Source organism: Microchirus variegatus (assembly GCF_963457635.1).
Source record: "Microchirus variegatus genome assembly, chromosome: 12".
Taxonomy (NCBI): Eukaryota; Metazoa; Chordata; class Actinopteri; order Pleuronectiformes; family Soleidae; genus Microchirus; species Microchirus variegatus.
Genome location: NC_139813.1, coordinates 25077269 through 25093990, shown reverse-complemented (window position 1 = coordinate 25093990; position 16722 = coordinate 25077269). Strand labels below are relative to the sequence as shown.

Here is a 16722-nt window from a genome sequence, read left to right as displayed (position 1 = left end):
TTACGAAATGGCCAAAAATACACAATGATATTATTGGTATGATTTCGGTATCGGCCAATATTGGCTTCAAAACGTATTATTATTGGATAACGGCTAAACAAGCTAGCTTCTTGGCGTTTATGCTGGCAAATTGTCTCCAACCATTATTTATTTCGGCGTTTGGAAGAAAATTGAAATCTCCATCTGCAACAACATCGATATCGGTACCCGAGATATATCAACATCGATATCGGCAAAAAAGCCTAAAAAAGTCAACGTTAGAACCGACTACTACCTACTAACTATTTTCATATTCTATATTTTCATTACCAATGGACGTATAAATCTACTGTATAATTTCCCAGTTTTATAGAATGTTCAATATTTTCAGCACGATATCAGTATTCGCCGATATTGGCTTTAAAATGTATAAAATCGGATACCGCCCAGATCTCCGATATGACAAATGGCTGAATATTCTGCTACCGTCTTGACTTCTATGCTTATGCCATTCTCTAGCGACTCATTTTTTTATGTTACTTAGTTTGTGCAAAATATCGGTATCGGTTATTGGCCCAAGCACGTCCGATATATCGGGACATCAGATGTTACAGGTTCCTGGCCTCGAACAGAATGTTTTTCAATTTGAGTTCTGTCACATAGACCGATCCGGCCAACTTAATGTAATGCTTTCATGACATTGCTTTATCATCGGGATGGGAATTGGTATCAGTCGGTATCGGTCCAATATCGGTCAATTGGATACAAAATCTGATGCAATCCAAAAATCATATATACCAGGCTGTAAAAATGTGACTAAAAATTAGCAGAGTCATGTTTTTGTTCATAAATGGGACTAAAATTACTGTATCGGACTAATATCGGTATGAGTTTTTGATATCAATATCGGTCCATGTTTCCTGTTTGAACACTTAAAGCCCTTTGAGACACTCTGGGCCAGTTAATGTGACTTCATCGGGCTCAGGTTGGGTTCAAGTGAAGTAGTTAGTCGCGATTTAAACGATGAAAAGCTTTATTCTACTCAAACATCTCTGAATGCACTGGGCTCTTTCCTACTTTCACGTAAAAATGCAGCTTTTTTGCCAAAACAATCTTTAGAAAATGAACAGAGCTTCTATTGTCGGGTCACCTGAAAGCAGCTCTTTGTCGACAACAAGTGCCTTAATGTATACACACAAGTACCTATAGAGGAAGCTCTTTATATACAGTTACAAGCATGAGACAATCGTACAGAGCACCTGTGGGGGTATCAGAAACTTTATCTGACACACACACACACACACGCACACACACACACACACGTGTAGACTCCGTCCATGAAAAGAAGCAGGACCAGGGAACCAGAGGCAATTAGTTCAAACGGTCGATACAGAAATAGGACTTATACGCTGCCAAGACGGCTCAGAGAAAGAGACAGAGAAACAGAGGATTTTATTTCAGGCTCTTGAGGTTGGCAAAGCAGGAGTACACACACACACACACACACACACACACACACACACACACACAGATGCACAAAAGCACATTGGAAAAGAAGAAGAAGAAGAAGAAAAAATAAGAGTGTTGTGAGTGGGCAAAAAAAAACAAAAAACGACTGAGCTGAAACCTGAAGACAGCAGAGTCAGGAGAGAGGGAGCGAAGCGAGGAGACGAGTTACAACAAAGACAGGATGAAGAGGACACGAGGGGAGAGGAGACGAGCGAGGAGACGAGCGAGGGAGGACATGACAGCCGCGTCGACGAGTCAGAAGACGTAAGAAGTGAAGGGAGATTAAACTTTGCGATATCTCATGTTTCCTCAATAGACTTCTAGGCTTTGAACGGGGTAATAAAAACATTCCAGGTTTTTAAACCGTACATCATCTGAATGTAGGGATTTGAGTGTGCTTCTTACCCCCGCCACTAGAGGGCGGAGTCGTCTATAGCTATGTTTACGAAAAGACTCGTAAAAACCGTAGGTGTATAGAAAATGAAATTATCATTGTAAGAACAAGAACAAGAACAAGAAAAAGAGCGTGCTTCTTACCCCACCACTAGAGGGCAGAGTCTTCTACAACTATGTTTACGAAAAGTAATTCGTAAACGTACACAAAGAGAAAATGAAATTACCATTGGAAGAAGAAGAAGGTGCTTCTTACCCCACCACTAGAGGGCAGAGTCTGCTATAGCTATGTTTACGAAAAGATTCGTAAACGTACGTGTATAGACAATGAAATTGTCATTGGAAGAAGAAGAAGAAAAAGAGTGTGCTTCTTACCCCACCAATAGAGGGCAGAGTCTTCTATAACGATGTTTACGAAAAAAATTCGTAAATGTACTTGTATAGATAATGAAATTATCGTTGGAAGAAGAAGAAGGTGCTCCTTACCCCACCACTAGAGGGCATAGTCTTCTATAATGATGTTTACGAAAAAGATTCGTAAACGTAGAAAATGAAATTAACATTGGAAGCAGAAAAATAAAAAGCCTGTGCTACTTACTCCCACCGCTAGAGGGCAGAGTCTTCTATAACTATGTTTACGAAGAGATTCGTAAAAACGTAGGTGTATAGAAAATTAAATTATCATTGTTAGAATAATAAGAAGAAGAGGGTGCTCCTCACCCCACCACTAGAGGGCAGAGTCTTCTATAGCTATGTTTACGAAGATTTGTAAACGTACGCGTATAGAAAGTAAAATTACGATTGGAAGAAGAAGAGGGAACATTTTTCTCGTAAACATAGATTATGACCTCCACGGTCGTGATTTAAGGGGTGTACAAGTTATGGTACGTTCCGTTTGGAACTGCAACTCGCGATTAATATCGCAATCGATGAATCCGTTGATTATTTTAACGATTCGTCGGAAAAAGTTGATCAGCGTTTGTCAAACCTGGAAATGACGATGTTCTCGAATATCTTCGTTTTTGTCCGCAGAACAAATAACCGATAAAATTCCGATTAACTGTTGAGCCATAAGTTGCGTACAGTTCTTTTTCCCCCCTGTGCATATTCTGCATTCCATAAGGAAGGAGGTGTCAACACAGCTAGTCCTTTTACGACAGGGATCTGAACCGCACACCAACTGTCCGTATGGCTGCTCAGCTGCTCCTTTAAAACTCATCTGCATATTTCACAACAACAACAACAACAACAACAAACAGGACACAGCAGCACAGGGTTGAGTTTTCTGTTACTAATCCCTGTGCGTACAGTTGTCAATCTCCAGCAGATCCAGGGAGTCTCCGGCTATAAAGACCATATTGATTACGCTGTGTTACTTTAGATTTCGGAAAAAAAACACCATTGTTGTCAGTGAAGATTAAGAACGGAGCAGTTGCATTTGACACGGATAAAGATATCATCTCCTGCAGGATTCCCTCATCGACCGAGAAGCACGCTCGACGCCGCGGTCCGTCGTCTTCTTCTTCTCTTCCATAATAACATTTCCAGTATCTCAGGGCTTAGGGCGACCGACGCCTGTGTTTTTCTGTAAACTTAAACCGAGCCGCGTACGCCCATTCTGATGCGACACCCACCCGGGATCGTGTTATCTCAGGTAACCCCCGAGGGCAGGGATTTTAGTGTTGGGGTAAGATATACGCGAGAACACAAATGCAAAACAAGTGCTATTCACGCAGAGCTTTTTGAAATGGAGACGTGGCATCGCGCTGACACCTGACGCGAGCGCGACAAGGTGGATCCCAATTTTCCCAAATTTGCAGTGCAGTTTCTGTGGATGACGAGAGGAAAAAAACGGGCCAACGAGGCTCTCAAATATGAGAATAAGATGCGTTTCCATGTCAAAATCGTTAAAAAATTAGGGGTGTGCTTACTTACTGGGTTTGTGCGAGTTTGAGCAACTTATACCGCAACCAGCCACCAGGGGGCAGCAAGTGAAATTATTTTCCTTTTTTTCCCCATCGCTTCTATTGTTAGTTTTGTAATTTTCGCAAATGTAGACACAAAGAAAATCACGTTTAAACCAGCGCTGGGCACGTTAGCGCGCTAACGGCAGTTAGCGGCGGTTAACGCACGTGTTAACGCATGATGCGTTTCCATGACGACTTACCGGAAAAAGACCCGCGTGACGTAATCTTTACGTGCCACGACACCGGAGTCCAGGCACAGTTTGCCGGTTAGCTCCGTTAGCTACTTTAGCGTCGTTAGCACATCTACAGTCGAACTGAAGCGGCCTGCTTATTAAATGAAAGAGCAGCGCTACAAATAACCAGCGTACCTGTGTACTGCGTATGTGTGCCTCTGTTTTTTAAAGTTTAGCGTTACTTTAAAGACTCATTTTAACAATCTAAAGTCACGTAAACGCGACGTCACGCGCGCCTTTTCCCCGTCGTCGATCAGCTAGTGCAGTTTGAATGGGTTTCAGTGGGACATTTTTGGCGCTTAAGGGTACGAGTGTCGTACCGCGGCACCGGAGTCCAGGCACCGTTTACCAGTAAGCTGCGCTAGCTACATTAGCGCCGGTTAGCGCACCTACAGTCGAACTGGGGCGGTCTGTTTATTAAAGGGAAAAAAAGCAGCGCTACAGATAACCAGCGTAGCTGTGTACTGAGTATTTGTGCCTTGTTAAAGTTTAGCGTTACTTTAGAGATTAATTTTAACAATCTGGAGTGACGTAAACATGACGTCACGCGGGTCTTTTTCCGGGCCAGTCGCCATGGAAACATGACATACGTTAACGTGCACCATTAACGCCTTGAACGAAGAGGTACTTTTACCTTTGTTACCTATGCAATTAATACATCAAATCAGATCGTTTTGAATCGAAAATCTATTTTTTTAAGCGAATCCTAGCCCCCAAAATCGGAATCGAATCGTGAGATAGTCAAAGATTCCCACCCCTATTAAAAATATATGTCTTTTTCCCGAGTTTTTACAGACTGGTTTTATAATACAGGCAATCGAGTGTGGGATTAAATTAAGCACACGTTGTCCTATCGCTGTTTTCTGTTGCTATTTTTAGGGCAAGAAAAACAATCAATGAATCATCATTAGCTGCAGCCCTGGTAACAAGTGAACTCTCTTGTTCCCTGATCACGTTTCTGTTTCTGATGCCTGTTTGGCCAAAAATCACTTCAAAATCAAGACACATTCATTCCAATAAACTCCAGCATGTGATGTTTTTTTTACCCTCTGGGCACAAAAGTGGTCGACCGTGTCGGGGTAACACGGCCGCCGCGGAGTCCCTCGTCTGTCCAATCTCGCCTTGATTTTGCCCGAGTTTGGCGGCCGCGGTTTTCCTTATTACCGCCCGCCTCGTCCGCGGCGGAGGCAGCGAGGGGAGAAGGCAGAGCGACGGAGGGCTTTCTCCACAGAGAACTCTGATTTGTGACGCAGACAAAACACATTTGAGCTGATTGCGGAGCTGCGGCGGTCGCTCACAACACGGCGTTTAGTTTAACCGGGGTCGCTCCGAGTCCTCTGGCCGTCACAAACACAACGCTCACCCGCTGACACCGTAGAGCGCATCCCACGGATATAACACGAGGAAGAAGAACGCGTTCCCGAGGACTTTATGGTCAAAATGATCCAAGGACGGTAAGACCAGGTCGGCAGAGGTCAAGATGGGATGTTGTGTTTGAGCTGCCCAGCTGTAAAACCTCAATTTTCCCAACAACAAAGGTTATTCCTATGGGCTGAAATATGTGCCACCAGAAACTGAATTTGAATCATTTATTTATATTTGAATTTGAATTGCTAAACTTGAATAATTGCGTTAAAAAAAACTGAATTTGAATCACATACTTTGAAATTGTATTGCTTCATTTGAATTATTGCATTGAAAAACTGAATCTGAAAAGCATAATTTGAAATTGAATTTTTCAAATTCAACACTCCATATATCTTTCTTATTGTTCTGTGCAGTGATTGGAATCTGAATTTTGAGAACTGAATTTCAATTGTGAGAACTGAATGCGAAGATATATGGAGTGTTGCATTTGAATAATTCAATTTCAAATTATACTATTCAGATTCAATTTTTTCAATGCAAGAATTGAAATTAAACAATACAAATTCCAATTACGTGATTCAAATTCACTTTTTTAATGCAATTGTTCAAGTTTAGCGATTCAAATTCAAATATAAATGATTCAAATTCACTTTTTTTAATGCAATTATTCAAGTTTAGCGATTCAAATTCAAATATAAATGATTCAAATTCACTTTTTTTTAATGTAAATATTCAAGTTTAGTGATTCAAATTAAAATATAAATGATTCAAATTCAATTTCTGGCGGCACATATTTCAGCCCATATATTCCGGTCCAGGAAAATCCAGTTCCTTGCAAAACAGCAAGTCTATTATTGGGAAATTTCAATTTATGCCATCATGTCCGGCCTCTGAAGTCAAATATTTCATATAACTGGCAATAAATGGAGTATATTTTTGTCATTTTGGCACTATTAGCCAAATAAATTTGGCTGTGTGACGTGTTATAGGCATATTTCAACCATCAATTAAACAGTATTTTTCCTTTATTGTCCTATAAGGAAGTTTGTCTTGGATGAATATCCTCACAATACAATAAAAGCAACAATAATAAGGCATAAAATACAATAAAAGTGATTAAAAAGAGCCCTTTTTTTTACTCCCATCACCATCATCACTGTGTGCACCAGGCAAGGACGACAATCAACAGATCCTTTTTTGATTTAAAACATCCCTAATCCTAATCTGGAAACAACAGAGCGAGGCCTCCAGGATTGTAAATCCCATTAAGGAACAAAAAATAAATAAATTCAGCAAAGTAATCATCAGCCATTACTAGTCGCAATGTTTTCACTTCTCCTTAAACTCCTCTGCAAAAAAAACAACACCCTATTTTACAACAACGACACTAGAAATAACAAGCGCTACGACGAACGCGCTCCATAAGAGATTCATTAAAGATGTCGCAATAAAGTACTGACGCCAAAAAGCATAAAACGCGAGGGGGAATAAATGGGAACCAAACGTTTGCTAAGATAACATTATGTGTTGTTCTGTTTGTGTGGGGGGGGGGGGGAGTAACAGCATGTTGAAACTCGTCAATAAAAAAAACAAGGAGGAGCAGCATATTTTACGAGGGGTAATCTAATCGCAGCAGCAGCAGCATCGGCATCACCCAAATTGTACTTTCCATATGCCCGCAGCCTCGTATCTGCAATCAAATCAGGACGCATCGGCAGGCGTCTGCTCACGTTACGGCTCACGGGGTCCAAACCGATGGCCGCGAGCAGGTTAAAACGACTGGAAAAGTCACCTGTGATGACTCCTCTCAGGTCGCGTGACGCATAAACAACGCTGTCGGGTCAATAGTTAGCTCACAGGTTTCTACCGGCAAGGCCACGACGTACTTTTGTAGCCTTGAGTTTTTCTTCGTCTTCTTACTCTCTGAAGAACAGACAAGTGTTGAATGTTTAAAGTATGACGGATATCTGCTGCCGCAGAAGCCACGAGGCGAACGCTAATCACCCCGATGACTGGCGAGATGTCGTAGCTTATCCGAGGACCGCGTTTATTTATTTATTTTTAAGTGTTCCGAGACTAGCGGGGTACATTCCCACTATGGGGACAGTTTGGAATGGTAAAGTATTTGGTCAGGCTTGCGTTTTTCCGTCGTGTGACGTCACGTCGTACAGACTGTACCACAACAGACAACAAAGGAGGACATCCAGCAGCTTTTTTCTCCCTGTTACAACACAACAGACAACACAGGAGGCCATCCAGCAGCTTTTTGAGGCCGTTTGTGTCAACAAGACGTCAAGCTTGGGATATTTGCACCGATCGCAAGGGAGTGACGTTTTTTTAGGTGGAGCCGGACTAGCTCGTAGCTCGTAGCGTACCATTTTACCCTGGTAGCCCAAGGAAAGGGCGCCAAAAGCCAGAAAAATGGTATGGTAGGGTACAGTAATACTATATTTTAAGCGTTCCAACACTAGTCGGTTACATTCTCGCCATGTGTCGTGGTAGGGTACAGTTTGGAATGGTAAAGTATTCGATCACACCTTTACTTGGTGGCATGTCGTCACATTGATCAGACGTTTTTTAGGTGGAGCCTGTCTAGCTCGTAGCCCGTAGCTTGTAGCCTACCATTTTACCCTGGTTGTCCAAGGGAAGGGCGCCAAAGACCATAAAAATGGTAGGGTAAGGGTAAAGTAATGGTAGAGTATTCAGTCACACCTTTACTTGGTGGCATGTCGTCACATTGTACAGACAACAACGCAACAGACAACAAAGGAGGACATCCAGAAGCTTTTTTCCCCTGCTCGGTTTGAGGCTATTTGTCTCAACAAGACGTCAAGCAGGGGATATTTGCACTGATCGCAAGGGAGTGACGTTTTTTTAAGGTGGAGCCGGACTAGCTCGTAGCCCATAGCTCGTAGCCCGTAGCCTACCATTTTACCCTGGTAGCCCAAGGGAAGGGCGCCAAAGGCCGGAAAAATTGGAGCTGTTTATTTTGGTGCTATTCTACGACATAAACAAAGGAGGACATCCAGCAGCTTTTTCCCCCCTGTTACAGCACAACAGACAACAAAGGAGGACATCCAGCAGCTTTTCCCCCCTGCTCGGTTTGGGGCTTGTTGTGGTTTGTCTCACCAAGATATTAACACCGATCGCGAGGAAGGTGACGTACCATTTTACTCTGGTAGCCCGAGGAAAAGCCGCCAAAGAACCGAACAACTGGAGGCGTTTGTTTTGGTGCTATTCTACGACATAAAGGCTAAAAAAACGCGCACCATACCGTACCGAATCAAACCAGGACCCTGCCCGAACTTAATCACCACTTGAGGCTAAAAAGAATTAGCATGTAATTAAGTGTGATTTACACGTATGACACGAGTTAAGCCGAGCTGAGAGGACATCAAATATAAATCTTCCTCTTTTATAGTGTTAATTACTTCTCGCGGTGAACAATCGGCACTTTCTTTGCTCCGTATAACAAAAGGATAATAAAAACTGAATTATTTTTGGTCTGTGGACCAAATAAGACATTTGAGAACATCATTATTTTTGAGGGTTCGGAGGGAGGGGCGGGCATCGATCAACATTTTTCAATCGTTAGACGCGGACGATAAAACCTCAGGGTTCGTTAAGTTGTCGGTTGGCAAAAAAAACCTTTTTTCCGACAACGCTGCGGTTTGTTGCACGACGCGAACAGCTGCCACGCAGGAACAACGACGCAAACCGTCCTCTACGAGGTGGTCGTCTGGATTCTGAAAGGACCCGAAGCAGGTGATTCTGCTAAATTGATGCTTTTTGGTTGCAAGGAAGCCGCGTTTAGCTGTTTAGCGGCATAACTGTCAAAACAGGTGGCTTTAACTAAAGGCATCAGCGTGTCCGGTGCCTACTTTGACACCGTTTGGATAAGAAAATGCAAGAGATACGGGTCGAAATGCAGGCACATTTTGAAAGAAACAATAGCCCGAGTCACAGTCACTACAATCTTTATAAAACAAACAACGTTAGGGCCAATCTGAGGCCATTATTCTACAACCATCATCCGTTCAGCAGCATTTAAAGGGAACCTACACGTTATTAAACACGGATTACTGCGAGCCGCGCTTGATAAACACACTTAGCAAAACTTAGCTGTCACTGTTTTCAAAAATCACACCCTTCAGGTGTCGAGTTTGACACGAACACAAACAGAAGAGCTTGAGGGAAGACGTCTCCGTGGTAAACACAAACACAATGAAACTTTCTGGAATCGAGGTCAGACTTTTAAAAAAGCGTCTTAAATCCCCACAGTGACGACTCAGGGGTAGGTTTCTGTGGAGTCACATATATCCTACACAGATATCTGATCGATCGAACGCGCTAGAACAATAATAACTGCAATGGTGATTATTTTAATTCCCAAAAAAAGAAGACGGAGGAGGAGGAGGAGGAGGTTGGATCATAGCAGCAGACTGCTGCTGCTGCTGCACACGGGCATCACCAAGCACGGGGAGAAACCTCCTCTGAGACTTCACGCTCGTTCCCTACACGACACAATAATAGCAATAGACGTGTGGTGCCCGTCGGTGTTTATCATCGCCCTGAGTGGAGAGGACGACACGGGTCACGAGACACAGGCGTTTCCGTTGAAATGCATGACTTGTTATTATAAAAAAAATATGATATTAAATGGCGGCAGAAGGACGGTGCAAAACTTAAAGGGAAAAACAGGGAAAACAAAGATGTAAACAAACAAGGAGGAAGATTATTGCACTTGTTTACCCATTATTATTATTAAGATTGCACTATTGTACCCACTTCTATGTAAATACATATCAGGGTTGACTTTTACTCCAATTAGACACATTTCTATAAGTCAGGTGGACAAATTAAGCATGAAATTGCTCCTTTCCACTACAATGGCCCATCCCACTGTGACCAACTGTGGTGCAGGCTGTAAATATGGGTGCCATTGGGGTGTTTAAAGGCTAAAAATGGGGCAAAGTGGGCATGATTTAATTGAATGTTTTCATGGTGGGTAGTGGAAAAAACCTGCAGGACAGGTAGATCTACCCCAGCCGGGGGGCGGTGAATCCTGGGTGCATTCCTGCTTTCCTTTGCCCCCCCAGGCGCTGATTGCTATTCAATTACGCGTAACCGTCACGCCGAACTCCGTTGGAAAAAAACAGCCAAAAACAGAGTTAACACACCCGGGCAGCTGAACACCGACCTCACAGCGTGGCTTTAAAAAACATGTGGCCGAATACTACACGCTATTCTGCCAAATTCGGCTGGGAAAAGAGCCACTGAGAAACGGCCCAGATCCCAAAGGACCCAAGTTTGGTGTTCGCGTTGCCACATCTGTCCGCTCCGTAAACGGCGGTTTGTAAAGTTCAAATCGGACCCTTTTTTTTTCCGTCCTCGTCCTTCGTTCTCGTGTTACACGTGAGCCGAATTGTGCGGGAGGTGTTTGCGGTTCTTGTGCACACTTTAAAACATTTCGATCGTTTAGCGTAAGAGAGAGAAAAAGGGAGTAAGAGTAAAAACATGACAGAATCACAACGGGGTTTGGTTGCTGTGGCTGGGGGCTGGAGCGCGTGAGCTCCACAGATTAGTGCCTTACCTCTTTGACTTTGCTCCGTCGCTCCTTCGCTTCTGGGTCCGCGGGCTCGTGTCCGGTGGCCCCCGGCGGGCGGTGGTACTTGACGAAGGGCAAACGGTCGCCGCCATCCTTCAAACCTTTACCCGCGACGACCTCCCTCGGAAGTTTCGCCTTCTCGTTGAGAATGTCCTGCTTGATCTCGTCGGGCCGCTTCTGCAGGGTATCCTTGGCCTCGAGCAGCGCCTTCTCGTGGTCCTTCTTGATCTTGGCCAGGACCCGGTCGTCGTTGTTGTTGCTGTTCGCGGCCGAACCCGAGTCGCCGCCGCCGCTGTCCGGACCGGTGTTGGTCTCCACCGCGGCGGAGTGGAAGAAAACTCCGCTGAGCAGCTTGGACGAGTCCGGCAGGAAGAAAATGGCCCCGAAACAAAGAGTTATAAAAGCGCTAAAGACTAATAATAAAATGAATTTCTCCGTCAACCTGAAGGAGGTCGGACTGACCGACTTCCTACTCGGAGTCGCGGTGAAAGGCAGAAGAGTTGCGACTGGCATTTTCCCCCCTTCTCTCTCTCTCGCTTCTTCCTTCCGAACAACTAAAAACAACTAAAAATGACACACAGAGACCCGCGAAGTTCACTCTGTTTCCGGCGTATTCCGTTTACAAATCCATATCCGGCGGCGGCGGCGTGGGGGGGGGGGGGTGGGAGAAAACACGGGTGAAACACGGGTGTCAAACGCGGCAGAAGAGCGACGAAACCTCCGTGGAAAAGTTGCGGGGCAAACGGCTGCTGTCCATACCGGAGAGTCTCCGCAACACAGAGCGGAGCGGAGCGGGCACAGCGAGCCCAACCGCTCGCACACAGGAAGCAGCGCCGCGGAGGGGGGCGTGGCAACGCACTGCGTCATCACGCTCGACCGCGTACTGCTCTGTGATTGGTGGGAGCCGCAAGAGGGGGGGGGGGCGTGGGGCGTGTCGGTCTAAGACCCGGGGTATAAAGCCGGTGAAAGCGCTGACGAGCACTTTGAAAAATCCTGAATTTGGTTATTGTCGTTGGTCCTTATTATATTCATATACGTATATATATATATATTTATTTAAAATAAATAAATAACACGATTCTGACTGAAAAATGGAAAGTACATTGTCGAAAAAACACATTTACAAGAAGCGAAACATGAGAGCAGCAGCACTTCCTTTCAACCTGGCTTTCAAAATAAAAGCCTCTGACTTTTGAAAAAAAATAAAAGTTTTAATGTCATCTCACAAGCCCCGTGTCTTGGCAGTTTGTACGTTAAATATTTTGACAGTCTTACAAAAATAATAACAACAATAAATAATTTACGTTCTGAATGTAAAAATGGTGGAATTAAGTGTAACAAACAGCTATGTGAGAGCTAGCGCTGCAAGACTGGAGTTGGACTGGAGTGGGACTGGAGTTGGACTGGAGTGGGACTGGAGTTGGACTGAAGTAAGACTGGAGTGGGACTGGAGTGGGACTGGATTGGGACTGGATTGGGACTGGAGTTGGACTGGAGTGGGACTGGATTTGGACTGGAGTGGGACTGGAGTAGCACTGGAGTTAGACTGGATTGGGACTGGAGTTGGACTGGAGTGGGACTGGAGTGGGACTGGAGTTGGACTGGAGTGGGACTGGAGTAGCACTAGAGTTGGACTGGATTGGACTGGAGTCGGACTACAGTAGGACTGGATTAGGACTGGAGTAGTACTGGAGTAGGACTGGATTAGGAATGTAGTGGGACTGGAGTCGCACTGGAGTTGGACTGGAGTCAGACTGGAGTTGAACTGGAGTTAGACTGGAGTGGGACTGGAGTTGGACTGGAGTGGGACTGGAGTTGGACTGAAGTCGGACTGGAGTTGAACTGGAGTCGGACTGGAGTCAGACTAGAGTGGGACTTGAGTCGGACTAATCAACTATTAATCAATTGCTGAATTGATCGTCAACTATTTTAATACAACTTCTCTAACTGTATTTCCTGAAAAATGTAGAACATTAAATAATAATTTAATACCTTTATGATTATTTTCATTATCAATTATCGATTCATTCTTGATCCAATCGCTGTTTTTGGCCCATTAAATGTTTTTGTTGTTGTTGTTTTTGTTTTTTGTTTTTTACCACAAGCAATGATATTATCTGTTTTTTTATCCTTCCTGGATCTTATCGTACATTTTTAAAGTTAATAAACACTTAATTTTTCAGTTCTGCTCACCTGATCTCCTTTAAATGTTCAACAGCAATAAATCACTGAACTATATGCACAAATATCTGTCATGTCGAGCATGAAAGTGTCTTTTCCTGGACAAAAACATCGTCTTTAGCGTTCCCGAGGTCACAGACTCAGAGGATAACGTAAATCAGGTGAGATGAAGAGTCGCCGTCCTGTTGGATTTGGATCACGTTTCAAAGGAAGCTCACAGATGGTTGGAGAAACTTTCAGTCAGTGAGTTTGGCCAAAAGTGGAGAGCGACCACTGTTTTGACGAGGCTTCATCCTCCCGCAGCGGGCATTAGGAGAATAAAGTGAAATATTTTCACGGATTATATCAGAAATCCCTTTGACAAACAAGTTAATACAAATCCACAAACGCCGATCGAGAGCCGTGTGTCGGGATTGAAATTCCGCACAACTCTTATAAGAGCAAATAATAAGCTGCACACTTTCCAGGTAATCCTGGCGTCCAAGCGAGAGGTTAATCCAATCCACACAGACCACGGGATTAAAAGCCACATCTGCGGAATATCACGGTCGTGGACGATTCAAATACGGGAGGAGGAGGAGGAGGAGGAGGAGGAGGAGGAATGCATCCACGCGGTGGAACCTGGAGAACATTTGTCTTCTAAAGATAGTTTCCACACAGGTGTGAAACATCTGGAAGACGAGGAGGGATTTTTATAGAGGAGGGGTTTTTATAGAGGAGGGCAGGTGCAACTTGTGACCACGGTGATCCCATCATCATCATCATCATCATCAAAATGTATAATCCCCGCTCTGGGAAATTTGATTGCAGCCAGGTGAAGGACGCATGTGGAAAACCAGGATTGCGGTGAATGAAATGAAGCAATTAAAGAGCAGAAGATAAAATGGTTTAAAGACATAATAAAAATCATAATTTTTTATGTTGTGGGAACATCATAGCATTTACATTTTAAATGTAAAAATGGTGGAATTAAGTGTAACAAACAGCTATGTGGGAGCTAGCGCTGAAAGACTGGAGTCGGACTTGAGTGGGACTGGATTGGGACTGGAGTTGGACTGGAGTGGGACTGGAATAGGACTGGAGTTGGACGAGTGGGACTGGAGTAGGATTGGATTGGGACTGGATTGGGACTGGAGTTGGATGAGTGGGACTGGAGTAGGATTGGATTGGGACTGGAGTCGGGCTGGAGTTGGACTGGAGTTGGACGAGTGGGACTGGAGTCTGGCTGGAGTTGGACTGGAGTTGGACTAGAGTTGGACTGGAGTAGGACTGGAGTGAGACTGGAGTAGGACTGGAGTGGGACCAGATTAAGACTGGAGTTGGACTGGAGTGGGACTGGAGTGGGACCGGATTAGGACTGGAGTGGGATTGGAGTTTGACAGGAGTTGGACTGGAGTGGGACTGGAGTCGCACTCGATTGGAACTGGAGTAGAACTGGAGTTGGACTGGATTGGGACTGGAGTTGGACTGGAGTAGTACTGGAGTGGGACTGGAGTCGGTCTGGAGTAGGACTGGAGTGGGACAGTGTTGGTCTGGAGTAGGACTGGAGTTGGACTGGAGTCAGACTGGAGTTGGACTGGAGTCGGACCAATCAACTAATAATCAATTGCTGAATTAATCGTCAACTATTTTGATACAACTCTAATTTCCAGTTGCTTAAATGTGAATATTGTCTGGTTTCTTTGTGACAACCTCCACAAAAAAACACTGAAAGTCCCAATCTGAAGCAAACTGTGCCATTGTTTTTAAGGCATCATTGTTTCTTCACGTTCAGACTAAGGCCTTATACACATGGGAACAGGTTTAAGAGGAGAATTCACCAAAGTTTTGTACCATATCACCTTTTTAATCCACATGAAAATAACCTTTTTGGGAGCCCCTTAATGCTGTATTTTTGGGGGAATTTTGCATGTTCATGTTCAAATGTGGAAGAAACACTGATGTCATAGTCACAACCATGCCATTTTCTTTCTTGGTGCCTGGTATATACAGTATATATATACTTCAGTGTTTAAAGTCGCTTGGAGTTTTTGTGTGTGTGTGTTTGAAGACATTTCTTGAAACTACGATGACCAAAATAGAAAAACATCACATCATGAATGGGGAAGTTCTGTTTCTGTACGTAGGCCTGGATGTTTCCAACTTCTGTTTTTACAGGGCTAAAAAAAGCACCAGTGGACAAGTCCAGAGCGAACTCTATGCTTTGTGAAATAAAAATAAAGTAATGTGTATGCAGCCTTAGTCTAAGTTTAAAACTAGACTACACTTTATCCAATCAAAAGCCACAACCCCACAAAGAGGCTGTCCATAAAGACATGCCACATGAGGGACAAGAAGGTCATTCGAGAAGACACAGCCATCCAGTGCTGATTGGGGTTAGGTTCAAGGTTATGGTGATGATGCATTCAATTAACATCGGAAATTGAAAATACAACAGTAGGCTACTATGCGTATGACTGATTAACTGTGAGAAAAAACCCCAAAACGTGACAAAGTGCCATTAATGGTAAAAAATAGCAGTGTCTATACAGTGGCAGCCATCTTGGAATCCTAACATGGGGTACATGAGGTTGCTCCAAGTGGGAAATTCCGGGTTTTTACTACAAATGGAACGCACCATTAATGTGTGTTTTCCTCACTAGTTGTGGCCAGTGAGGTGAATGCAAATGGTAGACAGGAAGTTAGCCAAATATTTCCCATCAGTCAGTGCGTTTACGCGCATGTTAAAAGTCCGGACGAGTCGGACTAAGACAATAATTAGGTTTTCCCAATGTCGGGTAAACACGTTAGTCAGACTAAAATAGAGCTAGTCTTAGTAGGACTTACATACCTGGATAATGTGATTCATAGACCGATTACTTCGGACTGGAGTCAGACTGGTGTCGGACTGGATTAGGACTGAAGTCAGACTGAAGTTGGACTGTTGAACTGGAGTTGAACTGGAGTCTGACTGGATTTAGACTGTATTGGGACTGGAGTCGGACTGGATTGGGACTGGAGTTGGACTGAAGTTGGACTGGAGTTGGACTGGAGTTGGACTGAAGTGGGACTGGAGTTGAACTGGAGTTGAACTGGAGTCGGACTGAATTTGGACTGGTGTCGGACTGGATTGGGACTGGAGTGGGACTGGAGTTGGACTGGAGTTGGACTGGAGTTGGACTGAAGTGGGACTGGAGTTGGACTGAAGTTGGACTGGAGTCATACTTTCTGACCCAGAAGTAGAAGGAGACAATGTTTAAACTTGCTGCTTGTTTTTCTGTGACATAACTGTGCCACCTACTGAGACGAAATCGGACATACGTGGCCAATAAATAAATTTTCTCCTCCGCATGTATACACGAACTGGGCAAGTTGTCCGATTGTCTTAGTCGGACTACGGCCATAGCTTGATTAAACTATGCACATAAGCGCACAGTCAGTTGAGTTAGCGTGGAGTTACTTTAATTAACCATCTCATCATATGGAAACAGCCTCGACGCTGCTG

The 16722-nt window shown here is 44.1% G+C and overlaps 1 protein-coding gene across 1 annotated transcript in view; it reads right to left on the bottom strand.

Moving 5' to 3' along the window:
- man1a1 (mannosidase, alpha, class 1A, member 1) overlaps nucleotides 1-11570 on the bottom strand; it is a gene marked incomplete at both ends in the record, with an annotated part of 154930 nt that extends 143360 nt beyond the window's left edge. The window contains one exon of the mRNA XM_083899187.1: nucleotides 11043-11570. Within this exon, the coding sequence (XP_083755313.1) occupies nucleotides 11043-11570 (528 nt within the window). The remainder of the gene's footprint in view (nucleotides 1-11042) is intronic.
- Nucleotides 11571-16722: the final 5152 nt, after the last annotated feature.